The sequence below is a fragment of the Canis lupus genome, chromosome 37 (assembly GCF_003254725.2).
Source record: "Canis lupus dingo isolate Sandy chromosome 37, ASM325472v2, whole genome shotgun sequence".
NCBI lineage: Eukaryota > Metazoa > Chordata > Mammalia > Carnivora > Canidae > Canis > Canis lupus.
Window position 1 is genome coordinate 16324101 of NC_064279.1, and position 23917 is coordinate 16348017.

The window sequence follows — 23917 nt, forward strand, 5'->3', positions numbered from 1 at the left end:
TTTTATAGGTGTGATACAGAATATATCGATAAACAGTGATATAATTCTAAATTTTAAGTGATCATTCAGCCCTTTGGGTTATTTGTGGGGTTTCCACATTTGGGGTTGTTTTTTAATCAAACTTATGATATATTAAATTAAAATTTTATAACAGATCATCTGTAAGTCATCGTGTATAGTTTTTTCAAATGCCTAATCTATAACATATTAAAATATTTGGGTTTTTTAACTAAATATTTAAAAGTACTCTAGCCCCAAATAAATGATATAGAAATAAATGTTGCATAATTTTTCCTGTCCTTTTTTACTTATAGGGAAGCAGCACGAGAGTGTCGTAGAAAGAAGAAAGAATATGTGAAATGTTTAGAAAACAGAGTGGCAGTGCTTGAAAACCAAAATAAGACACTCATTGAGGAGCTAAAAGCACTTAAGGACCTTTACTGCCACAAATCAGATTAATTTGGGATTTAAATTTCACCTGTTACGGTGGAAAAGGACTGGCTTGGCCACAACCAGAAAGATAAAATAAACATTTTATTTTCTAAACATTTCTTTTTTTCTATGCGCAAAACTGCCTGAAAGCAACTACAGAATTTCATTCATTTGTGCTTTTGCATTAAACTGTGAATGTTCCAACACCTGCCTCCACTTCTCCCCTCAAGAAATTTTCAGCACCAGGAATCATGAAGAGACTTCTGCTTTTCATCCCCCTCCCTCTTCAAGAAGTAATAATTTGTTTACTTGTAAATTGATGGGGGAAATGAGGAAAAGAAAATCTTTTTAAAAATGATTTCAAGGTTTGTGCTGAGCTCCTTGATTGCCTTAGGGACAGAATTACCCCAGCCTCTTGAGCTGAAGTAATGTGTGGGCCGCATGCATAAAGTAAGTAAGGTGCAATGAAGAAGTGTTGATTGCCAAATTGACATGTTTTCACATTTTCATTGTGAATTATGTAAAATTGTTAAGAGATATACCCTCTAAAAGAATTTTAGTATGGTGTTGAAGAAATTAAGAATGAATTCGGAGTGCTTTCTATGTACATTCTCTTCTTCAATACTGAAAACTTGTCCTTGGTTCTTAAAAACATTCTGTATTAACTATAGCTCTTCCATAGGGCAGTTGTTGCTTCTTAATTCAGTTCTGTATGTGTTCAACATTTTTGAATACATTAAAAGAAGTAACCAACTGAATGAAAAGCATGGTATTTGAATTTTAAATTAAATTGAAGTAAGTAAAAGTACAAAACTTGTTTTAGTTAGTACTAAATTCTTAGTAAAAAGATGCTCATTAGTAAACCAGCCCCTCGAATATAACAAGGTTTTTAAATAAATGTTTTTGTCCTCGCCTTCAAAAATATTTATTTCACTCATTTACTTAAAAAGGTATTTCTAAGTAAACTGTTCCCATTTGCACTTACATTATACCACCAACAGGAAAGCCTTCAAGATGTTAAATAAAGTCATATATTTGTTTATAAAATGTTATGTGTTGTAGAAAAATACTGATTTGAAATCTTTTCCATATTAACATACTTTTACAGAGTATCTCTAGTGAATTTTTAAATGAAAGTTGTAAGGATATAGTCATAAAAAGTACAGTATTAGATGTACAAGGAAAGTTATTTTCTTCAGATATATTTGAATGACTGCTGTACTACAATATTTGGATTGTCATTCTTGCAAAACATTTATTTTGGTTTCTCCTAAAAAGGACAGTTGTGCTTTAGCTTTTCCTATATGCTGTATAGCCTTTGTTGTCCTACAAAGGAGGTACCTGTTTGAACCCCTGACTATAACCTGTATTTATATGTATCATACATGGTTTCCAGTAATACTTCTAATTATTAATTACTCATTTTATTCACTAAGCTTGATAAATCTAAAAGTTACCCTTTAAAAGAAAAATAGGACTAAGGTGGATTTTAAAAATTGGAGACTGACATAACTTTAGATATAATTTCTCGAGAAGGTTATTCCTTTAAAAGAGTGTAGAAAATATTTTATATTTAGTCATGGGTTGTTTTTAAATGTTAAGTTTGTTAATGTGTTAACAAAATATGCAGATATAGGTGTTAATTATTGGGTCCAGTTTGAAAAGTAATTAATTAATATTTGTAAATGGTATATTTTTGTTTGTAACAAACCATTGTCTTTTTTCAAGGATGAACAGAGTTTATGAAGGAGCATCATTCTAAGAATTGAGTGATGTAGTCTTATATTTGGACAGTTCACCAGATTCTCAAGAAGGCTTTCAAACGACTGTAAACTTTGATGTTTATCCTGCTGAGCTAATGGGGAAACTTGTAGCGTAAAAATTATTTGTATACCAGCATAGAATGTCATTTTCCAAAACTTCAACAGAAACTAAGCAAAATCACAAATCTATTCACAAACTAGAATTCTAAATCGGTCAGAATGTTTTAAATGTCATAAACTCTATAAATGAAAATTGCCTAGTAATTAGCAAGTTGTATTCTCTAAAGTAAACCCATTTTCCAAAAGTTGAGGCATTCAGTTTAATTAGAAAAGTTGGTGGTCCTCTTAGTCCCTCATAAATCAAGGCAATCACATCCGTATGAGCTGGTTGAATTTATAAGTTTTTATAAACACCAGGTCCTTTGTACCTTGAGGATGATTGCACTGGTTTGAAGTCAGTTACTTCATGGTGAGGTAAGAAATGTATTCTGTTGCTAAATCTGTTTTAGACCCTTAAAGAGACTTGAAGATTTCAGTTTATACAGATAGAAATTAAGCATCTTTTGTGCAGACTTTTTTTTTTTTTTACAAGAATTGGAAAAAAAGGTGTTTGTTTTTAAGCATGCAACTTTGAGAATCTTTATTAAGAAAATGACATAATAAAAAAAAAAATCTTGTAGCCAAGAACATATATGGCCACGTTACCAGTAATAAATGTTTTTTCTCTTCATATTGGCCAAAAGGGAATGAAAACGTCATCATAGGAATCTGTACATATGCTACTGATTTGCCTAGAAAATAGCAAGTTTGGTATCGCTTACTTTGCAAATATAGGGCCATGTGGCACTTTTATCTATAGGACAGATTAACTCTAATGAAAATGAAGTGGGAGGGGTTTATTTTTGATATATTACTCTTATGAGTTTTCAAGCTTTGATAGTGTTTAACTGAAAAGTGGTTTAGAAAGGGCTAGATCCAATGTGTTCACATTATTAAAAAAATGATATCAGATATAATTTTAATTTCATTCTTTTCAAACTCAAGTACCATATTGGCAACCATCATATTGTCATAGGTGCTCTGTTCATTTAGATATTATCTGGGGGGGGAATGGCATTTGTATAATATATGTGTACATATATATAAATACATACAGTATATAATCTGAAGCTCTGAGAGCTCTTAAGTCAGGAATGCTGAGTATTATAGTATATTGAAGTCAGATGAAATTTTACATTTTTGCGTGTTCTATTGCATCCCTTTTGGTAGTTTCTTGGACTGCATTACTCCAGCACTCATGATTGATTTTTGTCTTCTAATTTTCTTCCAAGTATTGTTTTTTTTTTTTTATTGTTCGTTTTCTTTGGCTTGATACTTTTATATGTGTTACTAGTCACTTGAAAACTCCCCCGCCCCCAAAGTATTCGGTTTTTTGCTTTGTCTCTGGCAGCTATAACAGTGGTAAGAACATTTTGAAGATAGCTTCTAAAAGGTACCACTGATTTCTCAAAACTCATCCTGGGGGAGGAATTTTGGTGTTTTCATTTGAGCAGGGATTTTGTCAGAAAATGTGTTTGGATGGTAGGTCAGCAGCAGCGCTAGTGTCTGAAAGCACACACCAGTCAGGCAGGCTGTGTGATTAGAGGTCATCTGGCTGAAGTTTCTCTCGGTCTCTCAGGCCTCATCCCTACTATTCATTTTGACCATGTGGGGTGATGTGTGGAATCATACAAAGGCTTAGGAAGAAACAAGTTTGTTTAAACCAGGATGCTTTTACTTACTTGAAGTGACTTCAATCTAGATTTCTTCTTTACATTTTTAAAATGTTCTTAATTTTATGACCAGCTACAGTCAGCTACTAGCTTAAATTGGTCTCTTTATTTTGAAGATCAAAATCCTGCTTCATTTTGCAGGATTAAATAAAGATAATATCATAAAGTTAAGATTTTTAATTTAAAGTGGGTTTTAAGAACAATATAAGTTACACACCGTTTCAGTTATTTTCAAGAGGCTTTATTTTGTTGCCTTTATGGCTCTGAAAACTTTTGGTATATTGTTTCCCATTGACCTAATACAAAAGTTGTATATTTATTTGGATTATATTTACATTGTATTCTTTGTAAATGTTTGGTGTAACTTGCACTTTTAAAAAATGACCCAGTTGGGTATTAACAACTTGAGAAGTTCCCTCATCAGTTAATTGTCAACTGACTTTTGATGTCTTTCTCCTCTCTTGAAATCATGTGACTTCTTAAAATGGAAACTCTTCATTAAAATATATTAGTACCTAAAGGCTAGTCTTACAAATAGCTGTAAAAGAAAAATAACAGGAAATTATATAGATTTGACTAGCCTAGTTAATTAAAAGATGGTTTGAACCTAGTGTTACTCTTTTTCATCATGGATAAAGACAAAAGCATCTTGAGTGAATTGATATTTCCAATTTTAAATGAGACTATTCTCATTTCCAACATTGATGTTGTCTGTAGGATGCCGAGATATCCATGAATTTGTCCAGAGCAGTAAAATACTTTTCAAGGTAATTATGGTCATGATGAAAGCCACATGTAATCATTTTGACTAAGGTTTTTATCACTTTAAATTGACTTTCTTTATATCAAAGAAATGCCGCCTAAATTTGACTGTCAGGTGAGAAGGGAGAAAGTGTGGTGTGCTTTAGCAAGCCTGTAGGTGAAGGGTTGGGGGATTCGTTTGCTCACTCAATTGTACAAAGCACAACTAGAACTTTTGTTGGATGGTTTGCATACATCTTGAATACTTTTAATGTTGATATGTTGACTTTTTTAAGTTGACTGCACAGTCACTGTATGTACTGGGAACTGGTTTCCTTGACTTTTCTGGAATCGATGGCTAGGAGAGGCACTAATCCCTGAGGGGTTGAACCATTATCATGAAGCTGAGTCAGTATGGAAGAATTTCAAATAAATCAAACAGGGTGCTGAAGTTCCATCTGACTCCTGCTTCTGATAAGTTCTTACTGATTAGTGAATGTAGCTTAAGCCTTTGTATGTGTCCTCAGGGGGCAGACAAACTTTAAGAGGGACCAGATAACGTTTGAATGGAGGGATTATATTTCAGGTGTTTTAGCTTGAAATTTATTTTTTAAAAAAATAAAAATAGAAAAAAAAATAGAACAAAGCCTGTGAAGCAAGATGATATTATAAACAGGCAGAGTTGTTTTAGCACAGAGAGAAGATATTGACCTGTCTGCATTCTGGTACTGTGGGTGCAGGTCCTAGCTGGGCATAACATGATGTGTTTTTAATTATTCTCACCAGCAAGTAAAAGAAGAATGAACAGTCTGTGGGAAATGTCTTTGAAAAGGGTCAAAGGGTAGGAAATTCAGATTTTACCTACTTTATTACAGGCATTATATGATACTTGCCTATAGAAGTATGGCATTTCCAAGCTTCTGTCTGAAACATCTCAGAAATGTGAGAGTAAACCTGAGATTGTTTAAAAATTGGTAGGGAAGGAAGAAAATCCCTGCAGATAATAATCTTAACGTTAGTTGGCCAAGTGAAATGATCTATCATTGTGTTTGGGAGGTTTTATTTTCCTATGTTTTTAAAATTGAATTGGTAAATGCTTTATAGACGTATTTTTATCCAGGTGCCACTCCAATTTGTGTATGTAATAAAATTATTTATATTAAAAGTGGGAAATAATTTGTCAACATTGTTCTGTGAGTATGGATTTATTAGGGGTGGCAAAAAGAGTGCTAGTTAGCAGTTTTTCATGTAGATTGTCCTCAACTGATTTGTCCACATGTCAGTTGTCATCCCCACCCAGAAAAGGAATTCTTTCTAACCTAGATGTATCACTTGAAACTTTTTAGAAACAAAATAATCAGGGAAGTTTCTAGAGAGAACGATGCTTTTTGGTTTTGTTTTTGTTTTAATTTTTCCTTGAGGATTGGGGTAAAGAATACCTCCCCCCAAAACTGTCAGCACAAAACAGGGTATTAATTTTTTTAACTCTGATGTTGCTATTGGAGTTGAATACTAAATAAATAACTATAATGAGGGAAATACATTTCTAATAAAATTCCCTACATTCTAGAAACATCCCTGTTTTAATTTTTTTACCTAAATCTTTTTGTGCTCTGTGTAAAGAGAGAAAATGTACTGAGTTATAATGCATTTTATTAACACTATGTACATATTAGCTGCTTTGTGTTCAGAATGGTAGCAATTGCTTTGTATATTAAAGTGATCCTTGTGAATTTGTGAAATATTGTCATAAAGTGCTTTTTTCTTACTGTAATCTTTGTGGTATCAACTGTCATAATGCCCTTTTTACACACATTTATGTGCAGTCACATAAACATGCTTTTAAAAACTCTGTAAGTCTCTTTTTTGGGGATGGGACCTCTCTCTTTTTTGCCAGTAGTGTTAAGCTATATTTTCTTGACCTTAGGTTTATTACTTTTGTTAAATGAGCAAAATTCATGTTAGAATATTTCACAAGCTTGTTGTTGCACAGCAACAGAAAACTAATTTGAGCAACAAGAACATATCTTCAGTTATTTAACTTTACTGTATTCCTCATTTTTAGCACAAGATTTCTTTGTTCAGTAAGATTGAACAGTGCCTATTTGAAGATTCGGAGATGTTACCACCTTATTGAGAAAACCAATGGGAGACATACGACCAGCTGTCTCTAGTGTCTTAAAATCCATGTTTGCATTGGAAGAACAATAAAAATAGATAACTTCTCAGGTCCCCTTGTAATTCTAAAGTTCTGTGATCATATAAAATGGAAGGAAATGGGAGGGGGTGTGGTTAATCTGCTCTTTGCTTAAAACATAATAAAAGATTCTCTCCTATTCAATTTCTCAAAATAAGCAGTTGCATTTATTCCAAAGTACCTTTTAAAAAATCACCATGATGTGTTAAGCTTGATACACCTGGCAATGTATTGAAGGAATTACGTGAATTTTATTTTTTCTACAAAGCATGACCATATGTAAGTTCTTGTGCAGATGTTTTTGAGAGTGAAAGGGTGATACTAATTAATAGGGACAACAGGCATAAGCCAGGATTGTGCTGAGCAAAGCAGGACCTATGGCCACCCTACTTGTAACCCATGTTCAGGTGCTTGAACCTCCAATAAAAGCCTAGAGTACCTATCTTTATCCATACCTTTGCTGACAGTTGCTTATTTCACAAATACTTCAAGACACGCTTCTGTGCATTAAGAAGTCCCTGTCGGGCAGCGGTTTAGTGCCGCCTGCAGCCTGGGGTGTGATTCTGGAGACCCAGGATCAAGTCCCACGTGGGGCTCCCTGCATGGAGCCTGCTTCTCCCTCTGCCTGTCTGTCTGTCTCTCTCTCTCTCCTCTGAATAAATAAATAATCTTCAAAAAAAAATTATTCAGATTAAAAAAAAAAAGTCTGTCCTCAGGAAGATCCGTCTAAGACAAGCCAAAGAAACCACTCTAAAATGATCATACAATTTTAGCTCTGTGCTATACGCTCCTGTCATCTACACTCAGGCTGCAAAAGTGGTCCAGAACAGAGCTCTAATTTCTCCTCTAAATCTGTTCATCCTTCAGCTGGTTTTTTCCATCTTATAAATGATACCACCATTCCACTAAATTGCTTAAGGCAAAAACCCAGAAAAGCATTGCCTTAATCAGCATTATCCTGCCATTATGTGTTTTAATTTCTCCACATCTTTCTTGTGCACATCAACCAAACTGGGACTTAGAATTCTAGTGAGGGCCTAACAACCGTAGAGGAAAGGTATTTCCAGCCACTTGAATGCTATTTTTGTTTTTGAGGTGCAATTCACATAAAATGGACGTTTTAAATGAACAATTCAGTGGCATTTAGTGCCTTCATAATATGCTACCTACCACTACCTGTATATCTAGTTTTGGAACATCATCACTCCAAAATGAAAGTCTGTGCCTATTAAAAAGTTACTCTCCATTTTCCCTTCCAGTCCCTGGCAGCCACCAATCTGCTTTCTGTTTCTATAGTTAACCTACTCTGAATATTTCATATAAATAGAGCCATAATATGTGACCTTTTGTGTCTGGCTTCTTTCACTTGGCATGTTTTAGAGGCTGCTCCACACTAGCGTTTACCAGTACCTTTTTATGACTGAATAATAATCCATTATATATGCCAATTTATCCAATCTTCCACTGATGGACATTGGATATTTCTGGGGTTTTTGGCTATTGTACATAGGGCTATGAACATTCATGTGCAAGTATTTGAGTCCCTGTTCTCAGTTTTGTTGGATATATACCTAGGAGTGGAATTGCTGGGCCATATGGTAATTCTATGTTTACTTTCTGAGGAACTGCCAAATTTTTCCCAAGCTCCTGCGCCACTTTACACTCCTACCAGTGCTGTACAAGGGTTCCAATTTCGCCATGCCCTGGCCAACATTTGTTGTTTTTAATTATGCCCATCCTTATGGGTGTGAAGAGGTATCTCATTGTGGTTTTGAGTTGCAACTCATTAATGATGTTGAGTATCATTTCACGCGTCTGTTGGTTATTTGTGTATCTTGGAGAAATGTCGAAGTCCTTTGTTCATTTTTTAAATGGTGTTTTTTGTTGTTGCTGAGTTTTAAGGGTTTTGTTTTGGGGTTTTTTTACATATTTTTGGCTAGACCCTTATCCGGTAATATGATTTGCAGTCATTTCTCAAGTTTTTTCACTTTCTTGATGATGCCCTCATTATTTTTTAACTTTGTTTCCTTAAGTAGTATGTACATTTGGAAAAAACTACAAATGGGAAGCAGTACAAAGCAGTTTCTTGTGCGTCCTTTTAGTGACAATCTGTGCATGTACATGCAAATGTAATGTCTATTCTCTCCTCCTCTCCCCTTTTTACATAAATGGTACTTTTTCACTGAATGTGTCTTGACAGTTCTATTTCAATATATGTACATCTGCGTCAGTGTTGCTAAGTGGTGTGCAGTATCCCATTGTCTATCCTAGTTTATTTAGTAAGCACTCTCTTCTGTGGACATTTTGGTTGTGACTTTTGTCTGTTACAGATATGCACACGTTAGTATAAATACAAGCTAGTTTATCTTTAGGGTAGACACTGAGAAGAGGAAATTGTTATTAAGTATGGTTTTCTTCATATGTGGAGGTTGGTTCATAAGCATTAAGAATCTGCTAAATAATAAAAACATGCCTCTTTAAAAAAAGGGGGGGGGGTGGGAATCCCTGGTTGGCTCAGCGGTTTGGCGCCTGCCTTTGGCCCAGGGCACGATTCTGGAGCCCTGGGATCGAGTCCCGCGTCGGGCTCCCTGCATGGAGCCTGCTTCTCACTCTGCCTTGTGTCTCTCTCTGTCTCTCATGAATAAATAAATAAAATCTTTAAAAAAAGAAATGCCAGTTAGTATTTTTTATGTCAAACTTCATAGTTGTATGTTTTGTTTTGCTTTTTTTTTAGGAGTTAGAAGTAGCAGAACCAGCCTTAACACAAGGCTTTTTGGTAGGTAGGCCTTCCTTTTCACACCTCTGTTACTGGGTTTTCCCTTCTGATCTTCCTCAGAAACAGTTAGTCTCAGCGAGGGAACAGTTTTTCAGCATGCCAGCTTTTCTTGTGTTAAAATTTAACACTTTGCTGGTTGTACAAAGAAAGGCATAACATGATTTAAGAGTGGAAAGAAACTTCTAAGCTAACAAATCCTCCGTTTTTAAAGTGACAAAAAAGAACTGAGGTCCGCCCTGATTCCATACAGTTCCTGCCAGTGTTAAGAGAAACCAAGTCTCTTGTTTCCCAGAATAAGGCTCTCCGTACTCACTGCAATGTCTTGCCTCACTCTTGTTAAAGACTTTGAAGATGCTCTGTTTAGGTAGAGGTTCTGGGGTAGCAGCGGAATTATGACCACGTCTCTGACACTAAAATAAGTCACATGACTATCTCACCAACTGTGATGTCAGGCCCTATGTCTAGGACCTCTTTTACCAAACTGGTACGTTAAAATGATTTTTTAAATTACTTTAAAATTTTATTTTTGTTTTGATTTAAAAATTGATAAATGCTTCTTTTAACCACCATAAACTAAAAGCATAGAGAGTAAATGGATTTGATATTAGAGGTGAATCTTTTATGAAGTTCATGATAATCTTGTTGAAAGTATGCTTTATTTTTTTACCTCCCTGATTATCTATTCCTACCCTGGGCAAGGGAAAATAAAGTACAGAAATTAGGCAGTAAGGAATCGGTAAAGGAATATGTTGTTGCTTTTTTTTTAATCTGTATTTTTCATGAGTAAACATTTACTTTTTTTCTTTTAAAGATTTTATTTATTTATTCATGAGAGACAGAGACAGAGAGGCAGAGACATAGGCAGAGGGAGAAGCAGGCTCCTTGCAGGGAGCCTGATGTGGGACTTGATCCTGGGTCTCCAGGATCACGCCCTGGGCTGAAGGTGGTGCTAAACCGCTGAGCCACCCAAGCTGCCCTATTTACTCTTTTGAAAACACTTGCCCTTTATGAAGAGGGCACCACGCTAACACTTGAAAGAGGTATAGATCTTGGAGCATAAATTGGGAAGATAAAACATCCCAGGCAATGTTGTTATTCTGCCCTGGGTTTTTCATTTAGTGTTCAGTTAATTTAGGTAAAGTACTTTGATTAGAATTCTGATCCTTTGTATGAAAGAATAAATGTTCCACTAGAAACTAACCAACGATAGTACCAGGGCTTCAGATGGCTCTATCATGAACTAAAATTAAAAAAGCAAGATACCCTTAAGAAGTAATCCACTTAGAAGACGACAGCATACCTTACAGTGGTGAGACAGTGGTAGTTCTGAGAACCCAGTATCATACATATATATATTTTAACACATCTGGGCGCCAGTATTTGTAGTCGTGGAAAAAGTCATTGATACCCCGGGGTAACTAAATTCTAAGAAACTGAGCAATGTGAGAATCAAGGCTAAGTGTACAGTAGGTTTAGACTAGGTTTCTATCCTTGAGGATAAAACAAGCACACATAGAATGCATATTCATGGGACCAATTAATCCCTTAATATAAGAGAAAGATGTCACAACTTTATTGACATTTACAGTGTACATGGTGGCATCCTATCCAGACATATCCTCTCCCCATCCCTCACTCCCACATACTCATGAAGCAGTCACTTCCCAGCTTCTGGGAATGCTGGCTGATGGCTCTCAGCCGAGATCCTCTCCAGGTATTTTCATCCTATGGTCCTGCTCCTCAGATCACAGGACTAATCTCCTCCACAGGGATATAAAGTCCTGCCCCTTTGCCTGACTATGGCCCAACTGCAGGGCCATCACAGCTCTCACTTCTCTGAGGGCTTTTCTGACTGCACCCCAGCCCAATTTCTCCTCCTTCCCCAGTCTTGCTACTTTCATTCCCTCAGAGATGTCCATCTTGAAAGCATTCCCATTTAAACTTTCTGCACCCTAAACTCCATCTCTGAGGATTCTTCCCCAGGGAACTAAGCCCATGACAACATCTGAAACCCAAAGAAAAAAAAAAAAAAAATCATTTGATTTTTCACTTAAACAACCAAACTCTTCCTGTTGAATATTTCTTGCCCTTTATTTTGTTCCATTAAGACAAAAGAAAATTACCTTCAACCTTTTCTCTAATGTTTATGAACATTTAAAACCACCAATTGCAAAAAATAAAATAAAATAAAATAAAATAAAATAAAATAAAATAATAAAATAAAATAAAACCACCAATTGCTTACTTCACTTGGTAAACCATCCAGACATCTTGAAGCTTTCCACACCTACTCCATCCCATGTAGTTTCCATCCACATCCACAATCATCTCAGTATCTGTTCTCCTAAGTCAGGGATACTAAAGGAGCTGAACTCCAATGAAAATACTCACTTCTAACAACATACCTGAATGGGACTGGCCTTTCGTTAGGGATCCGCCTTGTTGGTTTTTGTTTCGGTTTTATGTTATTTAAATTCAATTCCTCTTTCACTTGCCTTCCATGTTTATCTGTGGCACACTACTGGCATTTTATGGATTTGCTAATATGCTATGCATATTTCTATTTCATGTGCATTTATCAGAATTATGTTGAACCAGTACATCATAGAATGCTCAGAACTTTTAATGCATAATTCATCTTTATTAAAGTAAAATCTCTAAAATATATGTAGAAAATAATGTATTGGGTATTTTCACATCCAAGAGAGTCACTGAAAGGTTAAGAGGAAGGAGGAAGTCTTGTTCCTAATGTTTCGCAAGGGAAATCTATCTCTAGTACCAAATACCATACTGAGATTATAATAGTCTTGTCATCTAATTGTATGTAAGCTGTTAAGCTTGTACATTGTTAAAAAATGAAATGTGTATGTGATGTATGACTTCATTCATAAAGTCTAAGACAATCATAAAATAACGTAGCAATTATTTAACTCAAGACCAGTACCCTCTAAATGGAATGTATCTTTTTCATTCAACCAGTATTTGGCTATGAGACACTGGCTACTGAGAGGCAGCTGGGGAAGAGGCATGAGCAGTCCTGGCCTTCAAGAAGCTCCCCATCCTCTGGGGAATCCAGACGTGGAATAAGCACTTACAAGTACAGTATAGGAGGAGCTTCTCCTCAGGGAGCTAACCTCCCTTGAAGGGGTGTGATTTAAAACCGCCTTCATTGTTACCCTAAGCATTACAGGAGGAGGGGAAAACCTAGGCAAGAAATATAAAAACATTTGAGAAGGGGGAGTGGTAAGGAAAAACCTGCAGCTTTTGGAGAAGACAGCCTGTGCATAGCACATGGAGGGCCAAGATTTCAGGGGTTTTCAGAAAGTAAAAAAATATTTTTTACTTAATCCTTTGTTTATATACCTAAGTTGGAAATTAAGCCGAAAAGCAGGAGATGAAACCTCCAAGAACATATGTAAAATATCAGCGTGGGTTGGCCTCACCAAAACAAGCTCACTGCTTTGAAGACACCCTTATACCAGCCCTTTATTATGTCATCAGGGAAAACTGTATCAAGGGGGAGCAGTATGGGACAGATATACATTCTTTTAATGTTAGTTGAATTTTTCAGAGTAAAATACAACTAAAAAGTCACAGCAATGGAGAAAGTGCTGCCTCGTTTTAAAACTGCACGTGTGCTTTGCCCCTTGAGAACACCTTTGGTTAGACTTTTTGTTCAATACACCATTTCATTAAATATGATTCAATTCCCCGTCTCAATTCCCAGTCTGAGGCCTTAACTGACATACTCAATAACTTATAATTCTTATAAGTTAGAGTCAACTATAAGTCCTCCCTCTGGTTTCTCTTCTGTGCTTTGTAAATATGTACATCCTTTTCAGGATCATAGTGAACCTTACTCACAGTAAATTGCCTCTCCAGCATCGCTAAGAAGCTGTTGTCCCGTTCATAGCGAATTCGGCAAGCTAAAAGAATCACGGAGCGGTTGCTACTGAGATGTTCCAAAGTTTGAAGAAGATCTGCGAATGTTTCTTCTAAATATATGATATCAGCTCCAAGTATCAAGTCAAATTCTCCAGGTGAATAACTCCCCAAATTTTGTCCCCAAGTCAGCTCCTTAACAACAGCTTTGGGTTGGATATGGGGAGGTAAATTGGCTTGAACGTTTGATTTAAGAAATTCTAATGCTACTTTTCGATCCGTGATAGTCACATGAGCACCTAGAATGTGGGACAGAGAAAGAGTCATGTGCACAACAATACAACTAACAGGTAAGGGGGGTCAAGTTTAACAGCAGGGTGAGGGTCTCTAATATCCCACCCAATATCCAGAAGGTCATGCCCTTCACAGATGGCTGCAAAACTGCAGAGCAATGACCCGTGCTCCTTCTGCACAGCCTACTGGCAAAAGTGAACCTTTAATTTGCCTCTCTGCCACACCTGTTTGCTAAGTTGTGCCTGGAAAACAGTCTCCAAATGACAAGCCGAAGCTTCTGAATTTTGTAGACAGAGTTGGCCCACTCTGGCGTCTACCACTATACTTCATTCATGAGGTTGTGATCTTCAAGTCAGCAGACCTCAGGGTAAAATAGAATCCACAGAAGAAAAGTCTAGGAGCAAGTGATTATGAAGATGACAAGATACCAAAAACAGGGAAAGGCTACTTTCTGGAGTCTAAGTCTTAAAATGAATCAAAGAAGAGATTAATTGGCTACGACAAAACCCCAGCCCACATCTCCTTCTGGTGTTAGGAAGCAGCATTATGTGTTCTTTGTATTTATGTTTCTATATATACATACATATATACATGTACATACATATACATGCAAAATTATATATATATGAAAATATGTATGTAACATAAATAGTACATATACACTTAAAAGATGTGTATATACACATATACATGTATATATAATTTTTGAAAAGTGGTAAACTTAGAAATTCCTAGATTGTATCAAAGTACTGGAGGTTAAAATATAAGATCACGTTTTCTAAATGCTAGGTGTCTGCATGCAGTGCATACAGTTAATGCAATATTCTGTTAATGTTTCCTGTGAGTTGTTTACCATGGACCAATATGGCGAGAGAAGACTGAACCGAGTTATCCTTAAGGTGAAGCAACCACGCAAGGTCAGCCCGGAAATACCTCATCTGCATTGCAGTACCAGTATGTGTAATCCTATTTAGTTTGGGCCTCATAAATTCTGAAGTTTAACACCGTGATTCATTCTTTCATAACATGATCTCTCTTCTGTACCCTTCTTTAGTTTGTAATCGCCATGGGCAATCCCCCACGGGATTCCAGACCAGATACAGCAAGCACTGTTTCAGTGGCAGCTCCCACTGATGTTGCGTATCTTAACCTGTAAGGTTAGGACAACATGTAATTCAATCTGGCATTTACAGTCCTAAGTGTGATACTGAAGAAAACGTTCAAGCTGTAGACTTTAGATGTACTCCTACCACTTTGACCTTTCAGTGCTAGACAGCATGCTACATGATGAGAATTCAGAGATACTTCTCATCTCCCCTGATAATAAAAAATCACAGACTGCCTTTTCCTGGTTTGACTCAGAACTTTATTTCTGACTTTTTTTTTTAAGATTTTATTTACTTATTCATGAGAGACACAGAGGCAGAGACATAGGCAGAGGGTGAAGCAGGCTCCCTCTGCAGGGAACTCAATGCGGGACTTGATCCCAGGACCCAGGGATCACCACCTGAGCCAAAGGCAGACACTCAACCACTGAGCTCCCCGGGGGCCCCTATCTCTGGCTTTCTTAACAGTCTATACATTTGCAGGCAATACTGGAGTGATCTAGTCTTTTGCACATCCCCTCAGTGTTCGTTTTAATACTTCTTACGTGTAGACCTTTTCAATGTTTGTCTCGGGGGTTTCTGAGGCTACCTCTATGGTGTTAGGGGTTCCAGGACTTTTGGCAGGATCCTCACGTGAGCTAGCCACTATCCTGTAACATCTGTCAATTGTACAAATATCCTAGTAGCTACCATCAGCCATGGGACAAAAACCCCTACCTTCATAGAGCTTACATTCAAGTGAGGAGAGACAGGCAATAAGATGTGTTTTTAATATTAGAATATCCAGCATGGGGGTGCCTGGTGGCTCAGTCCATTAAGCATCTGCCTCCAGCTCAGGTCATGACCTCAGGGTCCTGGGATTGAGCCCTTTATCTGGCTCCCCGCTCTGCGGGGAGCCTGCTTCTCTCTCTCTCTACCCCTTTGCCCCTGCTTATGCGTGCCCTCTCTATCTCAAATAAATAAGATCTTAACAAAAAAAAAAAAAAAAAGAATATTCTAGTATGTTATTTGAAGATAGGCACTAGGGAAGAAATAAAGCAGGAAAGAGAGATGTGAAATGTCCAGAAATAAGGGAGATGGCAGTGACACATAGGTCACGTTTCAGAAAGGCTTTGGCTTTTTCTGAGATGGGAAGCCAGTGGAGAGTGCTGAGCAGAAGTACGGATGAGTTGAGGCTTTAACAGAATTTCTAAGGGTAGGTCAAGGCCAGAAGCAAAGAGTGGTGTGAAGAGGCCACTCAGTGACGCTGCTAAAGGAGGCAGGTGGTCTGCCCCTTGCTGTAAGCACCCCAGGCCGCCATCCCAAACCAGCTCCCAAACACACCAGCCCAGATGCAGCCTCTCCCGACTCTCCTGAGCAGAACTCCCTCACCAAACACTCAAGAGGTCATCCCTCAACTGGGCAGCTCCCCCAGTGGTTTCCCTTTAGGTGTTTGTTTAGGGGAAGGGGCACGGAGGAGGGCTTAAATCTCTTTGAATCTATCAGTTTCCTTTGAATCTTTCTTCCTCTTGCAGTTTAGTTGGGAGAAGAAATAGATCATTTGTCCGTAGCTTCCTACCATCTGGATCTTGTGGATCATACCATTTGTGTGGTCTAGCATGTTCTTCTCTGTGTCTCCTGTAAATCTGAGTTTAATTTTTTGAGCAAGACTATTTCAGAGGTGGTGGTGTGTTCTTCATCAAGAGGCATGTGGTGCCCGGTAGGCTCTGTTGTTGTGATGTAAGCAGGCACAAATACCCAAAGCCCAGATCTTTAATTCACTAGATTCCTCCTGTGGTTGTTTGTTGAGAAATTTCTACAAAAGGAAGTTTCTTTCAATTACTATTTGGTTACTCATTTTGAATAGAAACTGAATAGGAAAGGCAGGGTCAACTCTGCTCTTCCCTCCCCTTTCATATACCAGATTCCAAAGATCTGGTTTCTAAGCATCCTCAAAAGATGACTAATTGAGTTCATTCTGCTGTTGTATCATGAACTCATGGATTAAACATATTTGATATATTTAAGTCCAGTGCCATGGTCAGTATTGATGTTCAGGTTGTTCTATCTTTTGCCAGTGGACACAACACCATGTCGTCCTTGTTAGCTTCTTCCTTGCTATCTGGTATGACAAGATATTGCGGGGTCATCTCAAACATTTCCTGCTACAGAAAATACATTTCCATTACACATTTTCAGCCACTTAAAACTTTTTTGATTTTTTTTTTTCTTTAGATGGGAAAGAACAAGTCTGTATGCTGTTGGGAATGGTCAGGTAGGAAGAGGGAAGAAGAGAGACAACACAGGAGAGGGAAGGTGGACCGCAGTGTCACTGAGGAGGTGACAGGGGGTTGGCCTGTGCAGGGCAGACGCCAACGTGCGTGACAGAGCCCGCAGACCCAGCCCCAGGGAGATGGGAGGTTACAGAAGTCCTCTTCCGGCTGCGTCAATCTCCTCAGAGAAACAAGAAGTGTCACCAGCTGGGAGCAGGTTAGCAGAGAGGAGAGGAAGCAGAGTGGCCGCTCAATGGCATCGACTGCCCCTCACGTGACGATGGACGACGTGAGGCAAGACGGAGCAGCAGCCGCACTGGGGGCACCGGGCAACTCGGGCCTGGAGCCCCAGCCTCCGCCGGGCGCACAGCCTCATGGGGAGAAGCGAGGGCGGCAGAGAGCCCAGGGCCCAGGAAACGACCCCCCGGGAGGCCCGCGCTGCAACACGTAGTTGGTGACAGACTCATGGGAGCTGACCCCACACGACATGTCCCACCGCCACTCAATGGGTCACAGGAAAAGACACGTAACACCTACCATCACTTTCGTTTGTACTTCTGTGAGCAACACCTGACATCATTCGAACGTGTGAGCGCAGGCTACATACCGGAGACGCAGAGATGAGCAAACCATCCCTGGCTGCCAGGAGCTCGGTCTCATGAGGTCTCACGAGGGACAGAGACACAGAAACACAAACACAACTGTGATGCAACGAGAACGTGCGGAGTAAGCTATGGAGACCTGGGTTGCCAGGAAATGACGTGGACCCAAAGGACACTCTTTGAGAGGGGCAGAGGTCAGAGAAAGAATTCAGAAGGAAGGGAAATCTGAGCTTACACTGGGAAGATGTGGCATCAAGCAGGGGAAGGGGGTGAGGAAGGGCCATCGGGGCAGAAGGGACAGGCCAGAAGTCGCGGGTGAGTCCCTGGAACCGCAAACTGCGGCCGCTCTGACACAGGAGCCTGAAGAGCCAGGCAAGAGGGGGTCAGAGCCTCAGAGTCTTAAGAGTCTTAGGCGTGGCGAGGCACAGGGTTTTTTCTTTTTTTTAAAGTAGACTCCATACCCACTGTAGGGCTTGAACAAATGACCCTGAGATCAAGAGTCACATGCTCCACCCGCTGAGCCAGCCAGGCCACCCCCCCCCCCAGGCACGGGGTGTTTAAGTCCAGGCCACCCCAGCACTTCTGCACGGAGGACAGCCCGCTCTGGCCAACGGGGTCTACCCAGACTAGGTCTGAGAACACAAAGCAGAGGCAGAGAGGTCAGGCGGTGGGATGCACGTACTTGCATCCATGATGAGGGAAGAGACAGATGCTGAGAGCTGGTGGGGAGGGGTATGCAAAGGGAGAAATGCAATAAGAAATCCTTAGGAGAAGGTCAACAGGGCTCAGGGAGGGAGCTGGGGCTGGGGGGCAGGTCAAGCAGCTGGCTTGAGTGAGGACTCGGATGGCCACACTCACTCACAAAAAAGAAGGATGAGTTTGCAGAGGTAAGAAGAGTTCAAGTGTAAACACATGTACTGTTTGAGGTGCTGAGAAATCGGCAGGTAGAGACACTCAGCCTTCAGTTAAACATACAAGTGAAAAGCTTGGTACAGACAAAGTACAGAAAACTAAGACGGCTCTTTCCTGATCCGAGCGTTATAGTTTAAGGCTGTTCCCCAGACTTGGTTGGCATCAAATGACCTCGGAAGCTTTTAAAATCCAGATTCCCTGACCCCACCCCAACTTCTAGAACCCTATCTTTAAAATGAGATACTTTTTTCTAAGAATAATTTCCACACAGTATGAAGAGATTTTCAAACTAAGAACCAGAGCTTGAGAGTCAGACTGGATTCCAACTCTAACTCCACATCCATGAGCTTTGTGACCTCAGGCAAGTTACCTAACCTCTATTAAGCCTTCATTTCACCATTGAAGACAGCTCCAAGTGGACCTACCAACCACACAGAGGAACAGTGAGGACAGACTAAAGACCCAGGAAGTGGGAACTGCCCAGTAATAAACAGGTGTTATTTTCTTTTAACATCTCATCACCCATTATTAAGGTTCTATAGAGAACTCCCTGGTTTTTTTTTTTTTCCCATCTTTTCCTCCCTCCCCCCTCAGAATTAGAATGGAAGCTTCCTGAGGAGGCAGGTATGCACAGCACCTAAAACCAGACCAGATATATGGTGGGTGTTCCCTGAATTCGGGAATAAATGACTCAGGTTACAAAAAGTGAAAATGCTGTAAAAAGAGAACGATCAACCTCTGACATTTCAAGATCACTACCTATTCTAGTTCTCACTGCCTTCTTCCTAAAGAGACTAACTTTTCCTTTACCCTCAGATTTCAACCTCAAAACTAATGCCTAATACTTTGCAAACACAACAAATAACAGGTATGCAAATCACATAGCAGCACAGAGGTACACACGTAACTTGCATGTATGTACATACATATACATATGAGTACACGTACATATACACACGCCTCTATAACCATGATCACAACTATGATTAAAAATACAGGTGGAGGTGGGGTTCCTGGGTAGCTCAGTCGGTTAAGCATCTGCCTTCAGCTCAGGTTATGATCCTGGGATCCTGGGACTGAGCCCCACATGGGCCTCTCTGCTCGGTGGGGAGCCTGCATCTCCCTCTCCCTCTGTCCCTCCCCCCTTGCTGTGTGTACTCTATCTCAAATAAATACAATCTTTAAAAAAAATACAGGTGGAGGAAAAAGAATGGAAGGAAACACACCAAAATAGCAATAGTACTTATGTTGCAGAATCATGAATAATTAGAATGTTTGATGGGCCTGTCATCTCCCTCTTTATTATGCTTCTAAGGCTTTTTTTTTTTTTTTTTTAAGATTTAACTTATTTATTTGAGAGAGCACGCACAAGCAGAGGCTGGATCCTGGGACCCTGAGGTCACGACCCAAGCCAAAGACGGATGCTTAACCGACTGAGCCACCCAGGCACCCCTAGGGCTATTTCTGAAATGGAGTTACATCACTTTTGTAAAAGAAACATTACTTTTCATGATCTTCTAGCTTGTCCAGCTCTTATTCCAGAACTATTTGAGTATCTATTGCGTGGCAGTAGGGACCGAGGACACGTAGAGTGAGACCCAGCCCATAACTCATGATTCAGCCTGCCAGGGGAGACAGACACAAGAAACAACTGCCTATTACAAAATGTGTCTCAACAGAATTGGGAGCAGACCTGGCGCTCTGGGCAGGAAAAATAACGCTGAGTTCTGCTTTGGGGCAGGAAAGGATTCAAGGAGGTGGCAGTGAAGCCGGACCAGGAAACACGCGTCCCCAGGTCACGAGAACGTCGTCTGCTGTTCTGTTCCACCCCACTCCCGGAGCCATCCATCTTGTGTGGCAACAACTAACTAGTCCCTCATTCTGCGCTAGTCTTTGAAAAAGCTCATCCCATTGTCCCAACCCCACAGACCCAGATTCCTAGATCACAAACAGAAATACTCAGAGGGGCAATCACTTTTATTTTAGCATTTGCTTTGTGCCAGTCAATGGGCTAACCACTTTCTATGCCTAATCTCATTGGATCCTCATTGTGGCATGAATTGATAATTATCCCCAATTTTTTTTTTAAGATTTTTATTTATTTATTCGTGAGACACACACACACACACACACAGAGAGACAGAGACACAGGCAGAGGGAGAAGCAGGCTCCATGCAGGGAGCCCGACGTGGGACTCGATCCTGGATCCAGGATCACACCCCAGGCTGCAGGCGGCGCTAAACCTCTGTGCCACAGGGGCTGCCCAATTATCCCCATTTTATAGGGAAACAAGTTGAGAGATTAAGCAACTTGCCCCAGGTCACACAGCTAGTAAGAGATAAAAGAGGGGTCAAAACCAAGTCTAACTCCTATGCACTTTGCCAACTAACATGTCTCTATACCAGCCGATGGTGCTGTGAAGCCTCGGTTCTCCCAGGGAAGCAGAAGAAACTTCATTTCCCCTCCAGTTAACTCCTCTCACATCAGCAAAGGTAGCGTCAAGAAAAGATAATAAAGGGTCAAAGCGTCTTACAAACCTGATTTGACTCTCAGGTCTCCACTGACCAGGACTTCACAAAGGGGCTTAACCTCCCAGAACCCCAGTTTCATTGGTAAAATGAAAAGTTAAAAATAGGGGGATCCCTGGGTGGCTTAGCAGTTTAGCACCTGCCTTCGGCTCAGGGTGTGATCCTGGGGTCTCGGGATTGATTCCCTCAGCGGGCTCCCTGCGTGGAGCCTGCTTCTCCCTCTGCCTGTGTCTCTGCCTCTCTCTCTTTCTCTGTCTCTTATGAATAAATAAATAAAATCTTTTTTTTTAAAAAAAAAAAGAAAAGTTAAAAATAATAGCTGACACTCATGGGGATATTATAACAAAGGTAGTGTATGAGAAAGGGCCTCATTGCTGCCTGCAAGTGCTGCGATGTTAGGCGGAAACCCAGGCCCATTTACATATACTGCTAACCACCACCCTGTCCATGCTCCCCATCACATTTGGGAAAGCAAGGATCTAAACAGAGGAAGGAATTCTGAAAAAAGAAAGAAGTTACCAGAAAGAGGACACAATGGGGGGGGGGGGGCTTTCGTGGGTCCTCGAGTACCTGTAATATAATGGAATTCTATCTCTTCACCACCAAAGTGGGGTCTGAGTACCAACAGAGTCGGCATCATCATCTCCTGGGAGCTTGTTAGAAACAGGGCCCGACCCCAGACCTACAGAAGCTGAAACCACATTTTAACAAGAGCCCTGGGTGACAATACTGAAGTGATGAATGTTATATATTGCATCTTACAAGCTGGTTTGAACTGCAGGAGTCAAAAGCTGTAGAAAGGAGTCAACAATGAATAATAAAATAAAAAAACTTAAGGGCGCCTGAGTGGCATAGTCGGTTGAGCGTCTGCCTTCGGCTCAGGTTGCGATCTCAGGGTCATTGGGCTCCCTGCTCACATTGTATGCTTCTCCATCTCCCTTTCCCTCTGCCTCTTTCCCCTGCTCACACTCTCTCTCAAATAAGTAAATGAAATCTTAAAAACAAAACAAAGCTTAAAAGTGCTCTAGGCCTAAGTTAATGTCTGTATAGCAAACAAAAAATGACAAACCTTGATATCATCAGAACTGCATACTGTGAATACAATTTTTAAATATATCAGTACAAACTATAGTAGGGCTGACCCTTCTTAGAAGAGAAAAACCAGCAAAGTTTCCTCAGCAAGGACACTATAGGAATGGGAAAATCTGCTCTACTCGCCTAACAGGTTAACAGAGTATGGAAAGGCCCCTAAACTACAAAAAACTATGTGTATGAATGTGACAATTGTCTTTGAGCTGAAAGTTGCCTTCAGGGATCCCTGGGTGGCGCAGTGGTTTAGCGCCTGCCTTTGGCCCAGGGCATGATTCTGGAAATCCGGGATCGAATCCCACATTGGGCTCCCGGTGCATGGAGCCTGCTTCTCCCTCTGCCTGTGTCTCTGCCTCTCTTTCTGTGTGTGTGACTATCATAAATAAATAAAAATTAAAAAAAAAAAAAAAAAAAAAAGAAAGTTGCCTTCAAATCATACTATTGGCATAACACTGAAGGGGGCAGGAACCCAATTCAGACAACCTGTCTCCTGAACTGCAATCCTACTTGCCCAAATAAGGGGCACTTGGGTGGCTCCGTGGATTAAGCCATCTGCCTTGGGCTCAGGTCACGATCCTGGAGTCCTGGGAATGGAGCCCAGTGTGGGGCTCCCTGTTCAGTGTGGAGTCAGCTTCTCCCTCTGCCCCTTACCCCACTCGTGTTTTCTCTCTAATAAAGAAATAAAATCTTTTTTATAAAATAATAATTGCCCAAATAAATAAATGTGTTTGCTTAAAGAACAAAACAACACTTAAAAAAAAAAAAGAAAAGCTGAAGAGAGCAAAGCGATCCCTCATGAGAAGTATAAAAGGATGAGAGCAAGAGCACAGAAATCAGACTTACTGGAGTTAGGGGCAATAGCGGTTGACTCAGAAGCACATGACACAGAAAATCCAGTAAGGGGAAAACGGACAGGGGTCTGTGTCAAGGAAATAAGCAAACACACCTCGCAATGAGTTCTGCTCACAAAGGAGTGAGCCAGGGTACAGCACTCACCCAGCAGGGCAGCCACTATGCCCACCAGCCCGGTGCCGGCACCCAGCTCCACCGCAGAGCAGCCCCTGAGCTCCACAGCTCCCATCTCCAGGTACGTGGAAAGAACCACAGCCTGAGTCAAAACACAGCGGGACGATCCAAGTCAACAAGTGCTTTAGGAGCCCAAGGGTTTCGGGCAGCTTCCCACTAGCGGGGGACATCACACGCCCCCCTCACCCTGCATGGTTCCAGGCCCAGTTTAGTGATGTGCAGAAACTCAGCAGCTGCTGGTGGGTGACCCCCTAGAGGGGGCACAGACACCGCAGCCTCGCCCCACCAGGTCCCTCCTGGGGACCGCAGGAGTCACGGACACTGCCCACACAGCATAGCGTCCTGCTCCATCTGGCACCTTTAATTTCTTGCTGTTTGGTATATGAATTATATCTCAATAAACCTGTTATTAAAAATAATAATAATTGGGCAGCCCAGGTGGCTCAGCGGTTTAGTACCGCCTTCAGGCCAGGGCCTGATCCTGGAGTCCTGGAATCGAGTCCCACGTCGGGCTCCCTGCATGGAGCCCGCTTCTCCCTCTGCCT

The 23917-nt window shown here is 40.3% G+C and overlaps 2 protein-coding genes and 1 long non-coding RNA gene across 20 annotated transcripts in view; 2 read left to right on the top strand and 1 right to left on the bottom strand.

Annotated features, from left to right (window-relative positions):
* CREB1 (cAMP responsive element binding protein 1) overlaps positions 1–6560 on the top strand; it is a 62423-nt gene extending 55863 nt beyond the window's left edge. For 4 of the 6 annotated variants that reach the window (XM_049106604.1, XM_025441855.3, XM_025441856.3 and 1 more), the window contains one exon: positions 315–6560. In XM_049106604.1, coding sequence (XP_048962561.1) covers positions 315–459 — 145 coding nt within the window. In that variant the 3' untranslated portion in view covers positions 460–6560. The remainder of the gene's footprint in view (positions 1–314) is intronic. The other 2 variants (XR_007408884.1, XR_003134325.3) reach the window with 1 other exon arrangement.
* Positions 1–23917, bottom strand: part of METTL21A (methyltransferase 21A, HSPA lysine) — a 69025-nt gene that overhangs the window by 42552 nt on the left and 2556 nt on the right. For 4 of the 13 annotated variants that reach the window (XM_025441860.3, XM_025441859.3, XM_025441858.3 and 1 more), the window contains exons 3-4: positions 23343–23454; positions 12302–13862 (exon numbers count right to left, since the gene is read on the bottom strand). In XM_025441860.3, coding sequence (XP_025297645.1) covers positions 13465–13862; positions 23343–23454 — 510 coding nt within the window. In that variant the 3' untranslated portion in view covers positions 12302–13464. Of the gene's footprint in view, positions 1–2681; positions 9562–12301; positions 13863–14081; positions 14252–15200; positions 17108–23292; positions 23455–23917 lie in introns of those variants that run through there. The other 9 variants (XR_003134327.3, XM_025441865.3, XM_049106605.1 and 6 more) reach the window with 6 other exon arrangements.
* LOC118353518 (uncharacterized) lies at positions 13581–20874 on the top strand. The gene is made up of 4 exons (XR_004812643.2): positions 13581–13721; positions 13851–13913; positions 14703–14811; positions 17178–20874. It is a non-coding gene; the product is annotated as an uncharacterized LOC118353518 (long non-coding RNA).